Source organism: Oncorhynchus nerka, linkage group LG18 (genome assembly GCF_034236695.1).
Source record: "Oncorhynchus nerka isolate Pitt River linkage group LG18, Oner_Uvic_2.0, whole genome shotgun sequence".
Taxonomy (NCBI): domain Eukaryota; kingdom Metazoa; phylum Chordata; class Actinopteri; order Salmoniformes; family Salmonidae; genus Oncorhynchus; species Oncorhynchus nerka.
The window spans coordinates 32,479,040-32,494,209 of NC_088413.1; the positions used below are offsets into that span (position 1 = coordinate 32,479,040).

The window sequence follows — 15,170 nt, forward strand, 5'->3', positions numbered from 1 at the left end:
CACGCCCAGTCTCTACTCTGACAGGCCGGCTCGGAAGCAGGAACTACCTCTGTCAAGAGTATATTTATATCTTTGTCAGGAACAAGTCAGTTCTCTGTTTGCCCTGCGAGGTTTGACAGAGAGCCGTATATACGAAAATTGCATTTACCACCTATTGCTTAGCTAATATAAAATACATAGTATACAATCGGTGACTCAATGTCATATTTATCCTGATACCAGATTCGAATTGACGCAACCCTGACACTAGCTCCCTGTACTTTCTCATGGAATTTGTACCTAGCGAAAATCGTATTGGTCTTCGGCACAACATATGCTTCAAAACGATCGTAGTATGTTTTCAGTACCTTTTGATTCAGCCTCGGTAAGTGTCGTTGTGTTGTAAATATCTCTCCCTTTTTCACCGATCAAGAGGAGCAGGTAGCTGCACGTTTCCTCTTTCCTTCAGAGGACCCATGCATCGGGTAAGTTTGTAGACTCCCAGTTCATTCGAGGTGAAGGAACTCCAGAAAAATCCATCTTGTAAGACCTTTTACTCTGACACCATGTCTTGTTTTGCACAAAATAATAAAATGCAGTACTACAGGATATTTAACGTAGCTCTTTATTAGCTAGCTATAACTGGCATGTTCACGTATAGCCAACCAGGATCAAACTGCCCATGACCTAACCATTTGGGTAGTCTTAACCAATCATAGCACAATATGGTATGGCTGGTAAAATGCATCCAATTACAATTCAGTATGTTTACACATATGAATATTACAGGGCTGCCCGTTGGCCTGGCAACATCTGCTGAGCTCACCAAAGTTAATCATGCTTTCCATATGTCCTGCTTGGGCCAGTACATTTTCAAACTCCAAAACAGAAAAAGTATATTTGTATTTAATCCTTTACAATCTTGCCGACATCTTGACGCTTCACAGTTATCAAGCAGCATTCGGTTTCCAAGCTGAGGCAAGAATGTCAAGACTTTCCCTCTCGGTCTAGACTAGAGAGCCCCGCCTGAGTATGGCCTGATACTCACGCTAGACCCCTCACAGCGGAGGCAAGGTTGAACATCGGCAGGCGTATTTCACCAACACAGAATAAAAGTCCTCCGCCAGACATCCTACACAGATGCCATTATTGGCAAATAAAGGTTTACGTAGGCCTACACTATGTAGCTCCTTGCTTGTCAAGACAAATTTACACATCACTTACTTGTTGGTAAATATGAATATTGTAATAATGCTATTCTGTAGTCTATATAATTGTTTAAAACCAGCTTAATTCCAGAAGCTGTTAATGAGCTATGTCGTTTATTTGTTCTTGTCGCACTGCTTTGCTTTATCTTGGCCGTCGCAGTTGTAAATGAGAATTTGTTCTCAACTGGCCTATCTGGTGAAATAAAAAAATACAAATGTATCATCGGAATATCAACTGGTGGGTGGCAAAGCCACAACTCCTAATTCAGCCGATTGTAAATCTCCGGTAAAAACAACTATTGAAAAGAGCGGGATCCTAGATTTCCAGTGCTGTTTGATTTATTTCATTTTTACAACGAGGGTCTGCCATGACAATATACAAAGTAACAGCATGAAGCTTTTTTCCAAACAATCTGTGTAAATATCAGAGGGTATGGTTGGCTACAAGGTACTTGCGCAGGCTGCAAATGAAGCGACCCATGATTGAAATTCTGCATGTTCAATTTACCTTCCTATAATCTTGGCTCGGAACAGTAATTTTTTTCATTTGGGCCAGTAGTTTTCACATGGTACTAGAAAATGTACCTGAATTTCAAGCCCTGCAATGGCTCTATTGAACAGGGACAACCATATCTATTCGTGATCGGGCAATTAGCGAAACACAAATTGTGCCACAATAATTGCTACAAAACATGACTCCATTCATTTTTAGATCAGACAGCACGCTCAATCAACTGATGGCTTTATCAGTGTAACTATCTGGCACGAACATTTTAAAATACCGCTATAGTGCATCATTATTTCTTTAACACCTCATCACTCAGAATTATGTAGGTGAAGTGGTTAAACATCCCAAATAATGTATAGTGGTGAATCTTTCCCTTTTAACCATAGAATGTAATGCATCTAAAGGCACAAGCACCGAGAGGAACCGGGCGACAGGCCTCCTGCAAAATGTACCTCTTGTCATTTCTCTGTATCTGTCGAGGATCTTGACACTACTGGGACGACTGACGAGGACGCGATCTTGCGTTGTCTCTGCGCGCTCCCGTGCCACCTTCAGTTCCAGTAGTTGTAGTTTCCTCCGCAATGTCCTGTTTTCTTTCTGGCTTTGAGTTATTTCCAAACGAAACACTGCATAGTCGTCGTCTACGAGTTTACAGACCTCTGTCACTGCTGCATTCGCTAGCACCTCCATGATGGAGGCTATTTGCGTGTGAAGAACCATACAGTTAGCCATTGTTAGCAGCTAGCTAGCTTGACCTAGATGACGTCTATCAACCAAGTCCGGTCACCAACGCGAATTAAAGACTACCTGGGACAAGTATGTGATGCTGTGCAATTAAATTAGCCCATGGTATTAATAAATGTCTGAAAAACAACAATAACGCTAACTTTGGTCACTGTTCACTTCCGTTTACTACTTCTTCTGAAAGGTACACACACCGCCACCTACTGAACTGGAGTGTGAGTCCGGTTCCGGCCTCACCATAGAGCAGGGTTTCCTAAACATCTTGGGGTCCCCCCTGGGTGCACGTAGTTTTTTTTTTTTGCCATAGAACATCACAGCTTATTAAAATAATCAAAGCTTGATGATGAGTTGGTTATTTGAATCCGCTTTGTAGCGCGAGGGTAAAAACCCAAAACGTGCACGTTTGGGAAACCCTGCTATAGAGCAGTAGCAGTGCTTGGGTAAAATCTCTGGGGAAGCCATGCACCCCCTTGTTGTTTGCTCTGTAACTTGTTAATTAATATGCCTTGCGAAAGTGATATATATATATATATAGGTCTAAAGGCAGAGACAATAAGACTGGTAGAATAAATTAAACCACCCTTTTTGTTTTATGAAAAAAACTGATAGCAACCTCTGTCCAGTACAATCCACAAAGCATATTGCATGTACAGTAACAGACCATTACAGGACCCACAGCATGGTCAAGCCAGTAAATGTTTCCGACATTTTTGGACCACTAAACAACTATTGATTTAGAACCACAAAGAGTTACCACAAGTCGCAAAGAAAACAACAGGAGCTGCCTCCACTATTCCAGCAACATTTCAACTTCAACATCAAATCACCTATGCTTGGTCTAATACCAAAAACAATGTAGTACAATCAACGTAAGCTAAATATGATGTGGCTGTCCATGGTTCTGACTTGTGTGTGGGCATTGGTGCAAGTATAAAAACATGTCGACTCACCCAACTTGTAGAGAAACTCCAATGCCAGCCTCCTCTCTTTCATGTTGACAAAACACTGTCCCTCTATCATACAGTACAATACACATTTTTATTGTTTGTTGTCCTAGGCTACCTGGCCAAAATGCTTGCTCGCTGGCCTAACTTCCATTCATGGGCAACGTTAACATTAGCCTTTTAGGCCTACATCTATAGTTAGCTACATATGGAACTTCCATCCAATTAGGCCGGTCACAACAATGGATCAGAATCACCGTAATAGTCATTGCCCAGTATGGAGAATTAAGTAAAACCACAAGTCCAAATCCCTAGCTCCATCTATAGCTAATTTTGGACAGGGACAATTTTAGCTAGCTAGCTAGCCACCGGAGGACAGCAACACAACGAGATGCAACTATTCAAGTTAATGCCATATGCTCTCAATGGGATTTGTTAGGAGTGACACCTAAATCCAAGATGGCTTCCCTTGATATTCTATTTCGGTGCGCCAGGACCATTCACAGTTGAGCTCGCTCAGTTTAGCTCAACGCTGTTTGGCACATTTTATGTCAAGGGAGGCCAAATGCTCGCTGGCTTCCCTTACTTTAAATTCTACGGGAGGCAACAATGTCATATTCGTTTGAGCCAGACAGCATCAGATGGATGGCCTACAAGTATAGAGACAGAGGGGCACTGTATCGCTTGCTCAGATCATTTCTCCTGTAAGATACATTCAGCCTTTTGCAAATTGAAGGAAAATTATGAAACACAGAGAGACAGAGAGAGATTTTTTTGGGGTCAATTTTTTGGGAAGCCTGGCTTCCCTTGGCATGCATGAATACATGCCACTGCCATTAGAGGACAATAGTATAGTTATACCCATAAAACCTTGCGGTCAAACAAGGAAATGGTTCCAATCGTTTTTCCACCATTCATTTTCCCAAAAAGGATTTTAGAAACACTTAATATAAGGGCTGAGTTTCATGTAGGCTTACCCTGGCATGACATTTTGATAGCCGTGTAAATCTCTCGGACAATGTGACTTATCAATATATCTGCCTGTATTTACCGACCTAAAATGAAATGCTTATTAACTGCTTATATGACAATCATAAAGCACTACAAATCCCATGAATATCTGTATGAGACTGCCGAAGGTAAGAATCTCTGGATTAACTATGTAATGTTAGCTAAATGTAGTGAAGAATAAATTGGCAACATTTCTTTAAATGGAAAATTCTGTGAACTGTCTTGAGCATGTTTTAAACTGACACGATATCTGTTAGCAAAGGTGTCAGCTAGAGATGATGTGCAGGAGCTTGTAGGGATTTGTAGTTTTGCATGATGATCTACTTTGATGCTAATTAGATTTTTTTTTTTTTTTATCTGAGAGTAAATGGAGACGAATGTATTGATAAGTCACCTTGTCCAATTTACAAGTTTATCAAAATGTCACGCCAGGGTAAGCCTACATGAAACAAAGCCCTTATTAAGTGTTTCTAAAAATCACCTATGGGAAAAAATGGTGGTGGTGGAAAAACATTTGGAACCATTTCCCTGTTTGATGGGTATTATGACACCTCCACTGTGGGTCTCTACTGCTATAGAGAGTTTCTAATAAAATAATTCCCTACAAACCTCATTCCAGTACCATGTTTCCCTATCAATTTCAAAATAAGAATTAAATCGCATATGCCCTAATCTCATCCACCACAACGTAACTTCTCCCTTCTGTTCCCATTACATTATAGTACAGATTTCCTTGTAATATAAAACATATCTCTACCTTACTTTCACCCCATTGCCTCTGCCAACAATCAAACACATTTTTTAAATCACTGACCACATCTACATGCACACCAATATTCCGTTTTTATTCGGGATACTCAAGTATTCTGCTTTTGAGTTGACACATTTAAATCATCATATCCTGTTTACAATAACACGAAAAGGCTTGTATCCCGGTTATGAGAAACCCGGATAAAATGCCTGGGTTATGCTAATCTCAGAGGGGTCTCTTCAAACTGGGTAAGAGTGTACGACTTGTTTACTTCTGTTTAGGAGGGTAATTAACCCATTATTAACTTGTCATTTGAAACAGGCTTGTGTAAACCTAGTCTAGAAAAAGGACAGTTGAATATTTACCCTACTGAGGTGATGTACACTGAACAAAAATATATACGCAACATGTAAAGTTTTGGTCTCATATTTCATGAGCTGAAGTAAAAGAGACAAGAAATGTTCCATGCACACAAAAAGCTAACTTTGCTCAATTTTTGTGCCAAATTTGTTTACACCCCTGTTGGTGAGCATTTCTCCCTTGCCAAGATAATCCATCCACCTGACAGGTGTGGCATATCAAGAAGCACAGGTGCACCTTATGCTGGGTACACTAAAATGTGCAGTATCGTCACACAACACAATGCCACCGATGTCTCATGTTGAGGGAGCATGCTATGCCAGCACACCAAACAACAAGTCTGTATCATGTGAGAATACCCAGATGCTCAACTGAGGGATGTAGTCATCCAAAACAACTCTTACCCCAAGACACTTCACATGACTATAATACAGCTCAAGGAACACTGCTAAAATGTCTCCCCATTGTGGAAACTCCTATGTCTAGGGTAGGATACTACGGAAGCAGAAGCTCTTGTAACATAGTTTGCTCTTCAAGGCCCTCTCATTCCTTGATGTGAATGGTCTGGTGCTTCTTCACATAGTTTGCCTCAGTAAAACGCTTCCCACTTGTGGGGCAGGCGTATGGCTTGTAGGCGTACATCCTAATGCTCAGCCTCCCAAATTGTGACCCGATGACACCAGAGGAGGTAGAAGCAGGAGCCACCACCCTCAGGTGGTTATTCTTTGAGCTGCCTCCTCTAGCCATTGTTTGAGTGTTGTTGGGCTGTTTGCTCTGTTATAGGCTAGGTACCTCTTGTGGTGAATGCCCATTCTGACCCTGTCTGCATTGGTGTGGTAAGCCTGAGGTAAGGAGAAGACAGACTTCCTGAAAGACTACCATCAGGGGAGTCTCCCACCACTCTCTGTGAAGGCTGAAGCCCAGGATGACCTGCTCTGCTCATTATAGATACTGTGGTGTTTTTATCATAGGAACAGGAGGGTCTGTCTCTATCAGCCCCAGGCCCTGTTCCATCCCTGCACTGAGACTGTGAAAAGAAGAGTCTGGGCTGCAGACTGGATCCCTGACGGGAGCCTCGGTCTCTCTGATGACCACCAGGACTGAGGTTGTTCAGTCCACCTGTCCACTGGTTGTGTTCTGTGTGGTGGTGGAGACTGTCAGTCGTGGTTCGGTCCCCGTTCCGACTCAGGAAGATCGAAGGCTTCTGTTCCAGGGTCCTGATCCGGGGCCAGGGTTTGTAACCAGCCACTTCAGAGGTCCAGTCTCTCCCGATAGCAACACAGGATATCAGCAGGTCCTCATGGACTGCAGACAAATTGTACAGAAGAGCATATAAGAAACTATTTGCTGTACATATAGAAACATAACATGATATTATAACATGTTAACCACAGTCAAGTCCATCTCTAACACTGATTCAAGTACCTAACAATATGGAGCCATTGGAGTTTATTTAAAAAAATGTCCATATGTGTTGATTCAAAAGTTAAGTATAATGTTTTGGTTTGACTGAGAGAAGGGAAACTAAGTCCTTACAATGATACAAAAATACCAAGTCAGTATTTAATAAAATTAATACTTTGGAAAAGGTTCAACATTACATTAAACACCTTCACTACTTCATGTCAAGTAAACATGAATTAAGGCACTTATAAAACACCAGCATCAAACAACAGGACAAGGTTGTCACTTCATCCGTAAAGCATTTTTACAGACACCATCCCACCAACCGCCTCATCATACTTATTATTTCCTCAGGTCACCTCATCCAGTTCCATACTACATCCAAAACCCAACACAATTAACTACAAACAAACTAGTACTACATTACATGTCATTATACATGGACTGTGTGCATTTTCTGCTGGTGTATCCTGAGGTAACTCCTCTCTGAGAATCTCTTCCCGCAGTGCGTACAGGCGAACGGCCTCTCCCATGTGGACCTTCAGTTGCATCTTCAGCTGGTGCTGGTATGAGAATCTTTTCTCACACTGGGGGCAGCTGTTTGATTTCTCCCCTGTGTGGACCCCTGGTGCCTCTTCAGGCTGGAGGAGTAGGAGAAACTGCCTGGCACAGGTGGCATTCGAACGATTTCTCCCCTGTGTGCATCTCCACCTGCTTGGGAAAACTGAATGCTTTCCCACAGAACGAACATGGACAACAATTCTCTTTGGCGCTGCCACCTTTACTGATTCCGTCTCTACTACTGTCATTTGTCTATGGACTTGTGTAGCCATTTAGTGTTGAGACACTGGCATTGTCTGAGGTTTGGTTTAACATTAGGGCAGTGTGAGGAGGATGAAGGTCAGGGAGAGTGTGTTGTCGCAGGGTCCATGTTCCAGATGATAGATCCTATAGAAGGCAGGCTGAAGGCAGCACCTGTTAGGTGGTTAACCTGAGGCCCCATCAGTCTCTCTGAATCACAACTATAGGAGCAGGACGGAGCATCGCTAGCCGAGTCTGTGTCTGTTCTCTTTCGCCGCATATGTACACCTCCCCGTCCCCGTGGACAAAATCCACACCTCTCCCTGGTCTCAGCCAGTCTATTGTCATGGATACTAAGATCGGTTGTTGTTTTGTGTTTGACTGTCTGTTTCTGGTTGTGGTTAACAGTATTGTTCCTCAGACTAGAGTTGAAGACGCTGTCCTAGCCACAGACCTCCACTATGTCGCTTCTGGTCCTGGCCTGCTCTGTGATGTCGTCCCCTGGGCTGCACCCATTTGGTTCTGAGAATCCAAGATGGCCGCCCAGTCTCCTCTGTTTGCCTCCAGCCAACCACCTGCAGGAAGAGGTTACAAAATAGATTTGACAAAAATGGCAGAAAAAAATACTACATATGAAATTGAGTCAATTACCTGGTCAAGTTTATACATTATGTAAACATAAGTTGTACTGGTTTCAGAAAAACCAGCCTGGCGCATCACTATTCCCATTGACGATCTATTACTGTATGTAGGCTATATGTATGTCTCTCTTACCTTTCTCCCCCATCTTTAGTCCACTCAGCAGGTCAATGCTCTCTGGTTCATCTTCTATTGTCTCCTCTTTGACCAGCAGCAGATCAGGCTTCCCATCCTCCATGTCTACTGACTGTAAGAGATACAGAGTGAGAGGATGTTGGATCCATAAATCTGATATGAGCACCCTGCTATGGAGCATCTTCTGATTGGGTAATGAGGGATTGCTATGTTAGTTGATTTGATATTATGCAAATGTTTTCATTGATTTGTGGTTATTCCGTTGGATTTCAATCACTTTTTGACCACATAACCTTTTGATTCGAACTAAACGTTTCATACATATTTGCCCATGGTAGAAGTGGTCAGAAAGTAACATTTTGGACCTGAGTGACAGAACATTCAGGAGAGGGAGGTGCTCAAAGTTGACCCGTTTGGCATACATCATACCATGAGATCAATGTCTTCATCACTGGGAAAGATTAACAGTTGGGTTTGATATCATTTAAAAGCTTACACGCCAGAGTTGTCAAACTATTTCAGTTTTTTTATTTCTAATTTCTTACCCTTTAATGTAAATTATCTAAACCTAAATTCTATTTAAACAAATGTGAAAAGACAAAACAGTTTTAATGATCTAAAAAGCTTGCTTTCAAAGTTGAGAGATTGGGTGTATGTAGCTAGTGAAATTAGTTTCCCTCAATTTTGCGCTTCTCTGTTAGGCATAGTAACATTCTGTTGTATCCAACAGGAATCACATGCGATAACTAATATTGTAGTTGCCTATATGCCATTTTCTCTTCGGCTACCCATCCCAGCCCCCTCTGCTCTGCATGGCTACAGAAGTGAAACAATGACCAAGAGCTGGAGTAGAGTAGAGTCACGACTACAGCGCCTAGGTGAAGTAGAGTCACGACTACAGCGCCTAGGTGAAGTAGAGTCACGACTACAGCGCCTAGGTGAAGTAGAGTCACGACTACAGCGCCTAGGTGAAGTAGAGTCACGACTACAGCGCCTAGGTGAAGTAGAGTCACACCTACAGCGCCTAGGTGAAGTAGAGTCACGACTACAGCGCCTAGGTGAAGTAGAGTCACGACTACAGCGCCTAGGTGAAGTAGAGTCACGACTACAGCGCCTAGGTGAAGTAGAGTCAGGACTACAGCGCCTAGGTGAAGTAGAGTAGAGTCAGGACTACAACGCCTAGGTGAAGTAGAGTAGCCTAGTCAGGACTACAAGGTTGGACAATCATGGGTGGCTTGATCTGGGTGTTGATGTACACAGTGGGTAGGAACGTGACAGTACTGTCTCGACTGTATACAGAGAGAGAGATGCCTGACTAAGTTCTCTGGGCTGAACTGAGAACAGCAAAATGGTCATATAAGGACCGGATCCATGACGGACATAATGACCATTCAACAATCTACCCATGTGTTTCATGAGTCTTACAGGACTGAGGACTCCCGGGGGTTGAGCAAGCGGCATTATTGTACAATTGACAAAGTGAGGATGTGGATGAAATTGTTTTTAAAAAACTACATCAACAATGGGTCCATGTTTTGTTCCGTTTACCATTTAATGCCTGTTCTGACAATGTTTACATAACCAATTACAAGGTGAGCAAACAATGGTATAGAAAATAAATGATCAGAATGTACAGAAAGCCCACATGTTCATTCTAGTCTACTCCTGCGCTCAGCGTCCTACCACACATTGCCTACTGAGTGTTCCCAATGTTACAATGTTTGACAGGGGTCACATTGACATTTCAATTGTGATAGAGTTCCTCATGAGCACCACTGACATTAGAACCATGTCTGTGCTCTAACAAGCCACCACTTCCTCCTCTCTTGGCTATAACCTTCAATACAGTATACACATTCTGGTACAGGAACACAGGTGTTATTGTTCGGAGAACGAGCCTTGTTGTATGTACTCCATAAACATCAACAGTGTAATATCTGGATGAAAGTTGATAATACAAAGTAAATAACAAGGAACAGAGCAGAAGTACACAATATGTGTACATTTTAAGATGTTTATTGATAGTAGGGCTGGGCGATATGGCCTAAAACTCATATCTCGATTTTTTTTTCAAATTCTGGGTGATATATATATTTTTTAATGTTCTCTAAATAAGCTTTGTTGTACAATTTAAAAGGTCAAATACACTTCATTTAAAACAGTCTGCAATAATCTATTGACTTCAGAGCGTGTGAAGTTATACCTAGGCTGAATATAAGCCTTCCACAATCATAAGAACCACTAATACTTTTCATTATTTTATCAAAATAGTTTAACCTGATTTTTTTTTGCAATAATCACTGATCTGGCTTTCAAGTCTGTCTATGAAAATGCCCTTTTGTTACATATTTAACATTGCATAATGCAAATTCGAGAATGTAGCAGGTATTGTAGAAAATGAACACAGAGCCCACGTGCTAGTGAGTAGCCAGCTACTATTTATATTTCAAGTTTAGCCAACTTGGATCTAGGTATAATTTCACATGCTCTGAATTCAGCTAACAAGGCAAAACAGTTGGGATTGTTATGAACACACCCTTCTGTCCGTCTCCAACTGTTTGAACAGTCTGTCCACCTTGTTCAGATGTTGAGGTCAAGTGGCCTACCTTATTTCTCAGAATGACAAGTTGCCAATTCCTTATATAATTTGTTTTATGCTTATTCCACATCCAGAAAACACAGACTAAACAACTAGTAAAACAATCTTTATTTGACAAAAATGCTGCTAGCGATACGTGGTACGGTACCGTAATATGCGCATGACAAACTGAGCATACATTACCCAGAATGAATGTTCATTGGTACATCCGTTTTTAGCAGTGTCTGGTATGGTTCGAAAGGTTACCTTCTCCTCTATAACAGTAAAATAATGTCTCCATATGACCGATTCTGTTGGACCAAACCTCAAATGCAAATAGCGAGTTGAATCCGTTTGTCAGAGAGGAAGAAGTGATCTCTCATCTTTATTGTTGTGAGTGATAGGGGGAGGGGCTTGGGAGAAAGAGGCAAAGCGAGAGGTTTCACTCTCGCCATAATCTGTCCAAAATAAGCCCAATGCCATTCTGCCTTTGGTGCGACTCCCCCCATTGTTAGGGCGGGGAGACATGAGCATATCGTCGTTCTATACCGATCTCTGGTGTAAATGGGAAGGTGCACAGCACAGAAGGAGCGAACGAAACCAAAAAGACAACATGAGAACAAGGGGACATAAACACTCAGAAAAACAAAACAAAAAATATTCCAAATGCGATACAGGCATTTGGAATATAGCACAAACACATTAAGTCAAATTAATTTGATATATTGCCCAGCCCTAATTGATAGGCAATACATTTGGTACAGATTTGACAGCCTTATTCTAAACGGTTTATCAAAACAATGTGCAATACATTGGGCCATTATATTAGTAGGTAGCTGTATTGGTCCACATTGTAGCTAGTGTCCAATACTGATACAGGCAAGAGTTGCTTGCCTTGGGTCCCAACAAAAAGCTTTAGGCCCAACTGTTATATTGGTCGTCTAGTGGGGATACTTGTAAACTTTACAGCTAGCTAGATTATTCCTGCTGTTGTTTACTTAGCTAGCCAGGTAGCTATCGAGTGGAATTGTAACTTTTATGTTAAAGAGTGGAATGCATTTTCTGCTGGTGTATCCTTAGGTATCTCCTCTCAGAGAACCTCTTCACGCAGTGATTACAGGCGAATGGCCTTTCTCCCGTGTGGACCCTTTGGTGCCTCTTCAGGTCACCAGCCTGGGCGAAGCGCATATGACACTCAGTACAGCTGAAGGGTTTCACCCCTGTGTGGACCCTCTGGTGCCGCTTCAGGTTGCCAGCCTCAGCAAAGCGCATGTGACATTGGGTACAGCTGAAGGGTTTCTCCCCTGTGTGGACCCTCTGGTGGATCTCCACCTTCTGGGGGCAGCTGAAGCCTTTGTTACAGAACATGCAGAGGAACCGTTTCTCTTTACTATTGCCTGATGTGGCTCCCCCTCCCTGAGCCTGGGCTCTAGCCCTGTCGTTTGAGTTCAATACCTGATCGAAAAGGACGTGGCTGTGTGAATCGGAAGGCCGCATCGACATGGACACTGGGTTGCGATCCGTGAGGTCGTTTAAAGGGGAGTGGGTTGCGACATTTGGATTAGTCTCTAAGCTTCCTCTGTAATCTAAGAAATCTCTGCCCTGTGAGAGTCCATTTCCTAAGTGAGTATCTGCATTCCATGTGGGAGGAACATCGCCCTCCACTTTCACCTCATCTACCACTATAACCTCCCCTTTCTTATCTAGACACCCTTCAGAGTATACACTACTACTGTACTGGTTCCAGTCCCCTCTAGACAGATCAGTCTGTGTCTCTAAATCCAAGGGAATGTTGCCAGGGTCCATCTTTGTAGAGTAAGAACAAGACGGATCATTGCCAGTTTCTAACACGTCACCTGCGTCTCGATGGGAATGAACTGTCCTCAGGCCTGGGTTACCGTAAAGTAAATACTCTGAGCCGAGAGCAGGATGACAGCCCAGAGGTCCAAGGCCCAGTCTCTCTGGGCTCTGTGTTACGGTTAAAGTCTCTGTGTCGGTCTCTGACTTGCGGATGCCGTTCAGGGTTCCACTGACCTCTGTGACGCTGCATCTGGTATTGGGCTGCGTGGTGGCGGTGGGGTTTGCCGTGGCTAAAGAGGGCGCTCCTGCCGATCCAGTCTGGACGTCTCTGCTGTGCCGTTGGTTCTCCTCTTCTTCAGAACTTTCCTGCTTGACTCCAAGACCAGCAGTCTCTGCATCTGCAGCCTGACACAAGAAGAGAAGAGGTTGTTACTGGTAACTAGTTGTATTGGATAACAATGTCATAGGGAAGTCTCACAAGCTCCCCTATGGAAGATAAATGAGGATGTACATGTAAGCATGTGAATAGCTGAGGGGAGCCTTTCTGAAATAAACAGGCCATATTTAATTTACATAGTAACACATTTTCAATGCAACACTATTACACTAACCTCTATAACGATAACGTGCTGGGTTGAGGATCCACTCCCCTCATCAACAGTGATTGGTTGGTCATCTCTCCATGTATTGTGTCCCACTGGCTTCACAAAGCTCCTGTGGCCTCCAGTTAGATGTCCTTCACCTGAGAGAGTGATTGGGGGGAAAGAGGTGCTTAGGTGAACTACTGTGATTGATCAACGCTATATTGTGCACTATTGACGCCGTCTAGAATTGGCAAGGATGTAAGGTAACACTTATTATAACTACTTTCGGTACTACTTATTGATTGATGTAGGCTGATTATGTTCCATGTACCACATTGTTTGCAATGAGTAAATAATAAGACAGTAAATCAGGGATCTGGTTACAATATGCTATTGTATCTTTGCGCAAGGTAGTGAAGTAATCAGGGGAATTATTGCATTCTATCCAAAAACTGACCAAGACCCAATTACGCAGCCTCTGCCTTTTTTCTGCAAAATGTACCTCTTGTCATTCCTCTGTATCGGTCGAGGATCTTGACGCTACTGGGACGACTGGCGAGGACGCGCTCTCGCGTTGTCCTCTCTGTGCGCTCCCGTGCCACCTTCAGTTCTAGTAGTTTCCTTCGTAATGCCCTGTTTTCTTTCTGGCTTTGAGTTATTTCTAAACGAAACACTGCATAGTCGTCGTCTACGAGTTTACAGATCTCTGCCACGGCTGCATTCGCCAGCACTTCCATGATGGAGGCTATTTGAGTGTGAAAAACCACACCGTTTGCCATTGTTAGCTGCTAACTAACCTGCATAAATAACGTCTATCAACAAAGTCCTGTCTCCAACGCGAATTAAACACTATATGGGGTAAGTATGTGATGCTGTGCAGTTAAATTAGTCATTTTTTAAACATCGAAATAACAACAATAAAACACTAACGTGGAAATTGTTCTTGGTCACTGTTCACTTCCGTTAATTCTTCGTGTGAGTTTCCGGCACACTAGTTGTGTTGCGTATTGCTGCCTTTCACAGGTCGGAGTGTGAATTGCACATTGTCAGAAAAAAGTGGAAAGGATTTTTTTTTTTAAATCGCACCTCCACCTAACTCTACACATAAACAAACACACCACCCTTACCCCACTACTTTAGCCTTACCAGATACTACAACAGCCTGGGAGAATGGAACCCTTCTCTTAAAACCAACTGTAGATCTTCTGCAAAGAGGAAACTCTTACACCCAAAAATGTCTGTCCTGCTGCCACTGCCACATATATTTTCCGCGATTTAAGCCCCATCAGTGCAGTACAATTTAATTACCATAGCAATAAATGCAAGAAATCCTACCTTACTTAAACTCGCCCTGTGGATTTCTCTCTTCAGGCCTACTCACCGGGGGGCTCCTAGGTCTCAAACTCTCGGCAGTATTCTGCCTTCTCCCTACAGTTAGCAGCTGTTAGCTCTGCCCACGACTGGCTCATGTGAACTACAATCCCGACGCTTTTGTTTTAACGTTTAGAAACGTCAATACTCATCGCTTGCGATACGGCCTTTAACCTTAAACATAAAATTATTCTTCATTGGGAATGATATAAACATTCAACTGTCGTTAACAAATGATCAGCAATCTAAATCAGAGTAGATTTTTCATCAGTATGAAACAAATCATCTTGTTGATACTGAGCATACTCCCATTGGTCAGCATGGTGGAAATAACTATTTCCATCCCCATAATA

General features: G+C 42.6%; 2 protein-coding genes across 5 annotated transcripts in view; both read right to left on the reverse strand.

Moving 5' to 3' along the window:
• Window positions 1–2,617, reverse strand: part of LOC115145747 (sal-like protein 4) — a 29,550-nt gene extending 26,933 nt beyond the window's left edge. The window contains exon 1 of one of the 2 annotated variants that reach the window (XM_065004014.1): window positions 2,148–2,616. In XM_065004014.1, coding sequence (XP_064860086.1) covers window positions 2,148–2,427 — 280 coding nt within the window. In that variant the 5' untranslated portion in view covers window positions 2,428–2,616. Of the gene's footprint in view, window positions 1–2,147 lie in introns of both variants that reach the window. The other variant, XM_065004015.1, reaches the window with a different exon arrangement.
• A 2,597-nt stretch (window positions 2,618–5,214) lies between these two features.
• LOC135561871 (zinc finger and BTB domain-containing protein 18-like) lies at window positions 5,215–14,455 on the reverse strand. 3 transcript variants are annotated; one of them, XM_065004021.1, is made up of 6 exons: window positions 13,949–14,455; window positions 13,474–13,604; window positions 13,097–13,267; window positions 8,485–8,596; window positions 8,165–8,285; window positions 5,215–6,810 (listed from the first exon to the last, which is right to left on the reverse strand). In XM_065004021.1, exons 1-5 carry the CDS (start codon window positions 14,223–14,225, stop codon window positions 8,170–8,172), a joined length of 807 nt encoding a protein of 268 aa, XP_064860093.1. In that variant the 5' UTR covers window positions 14,226–14,455; the 3' UTR covers window positions 5,215–6,810; window positions 8,165–8,169. The 3 variants fall into 3 exon arrangements, with proteins under 3 accessions (XP_064860093.1, XP_064860092.1, XP_064860091.1); XM_065004020.1 differs by lacking the exon at window positions 5,215–6,810 and having other exon boundaries at window positions 7,619–8,285; XM_065004019.1 differs by lacking the exons at window positions 5,215–6,810; window positions 8,165–8,285; window positions 8,485–8,596 and having other exon boundaries at window positions 11,177–13,267; window positions 13,949–14,450.
• Between the last annotated feature and the right edge of the window lie 715 nt (window positions 14,456–15,170).

Coding starts and splice junctions, on each gene's coding strand:
- LOC135561871 (XM_065004019.1), bottom strand. CDS start 14,225: ATGGCAAACGGTGTGGTTTTTCACACTCAAATAGCCTCCATCATGGAA. Junction 13,605..13,948: donor ATACAGAGGAATGACAAGAG/GTACATTTTGCA, acceptor TCACTCTCTCAG/GTGAAGGACATCTAACTGGA. Junction 13,268..13,473: donor AGCACGTTATCGTTATAGAG/GTTAGTGTAATA, acceptor TTCTTGTGTCAG/GCTGCAGATGCAGAGACTGC.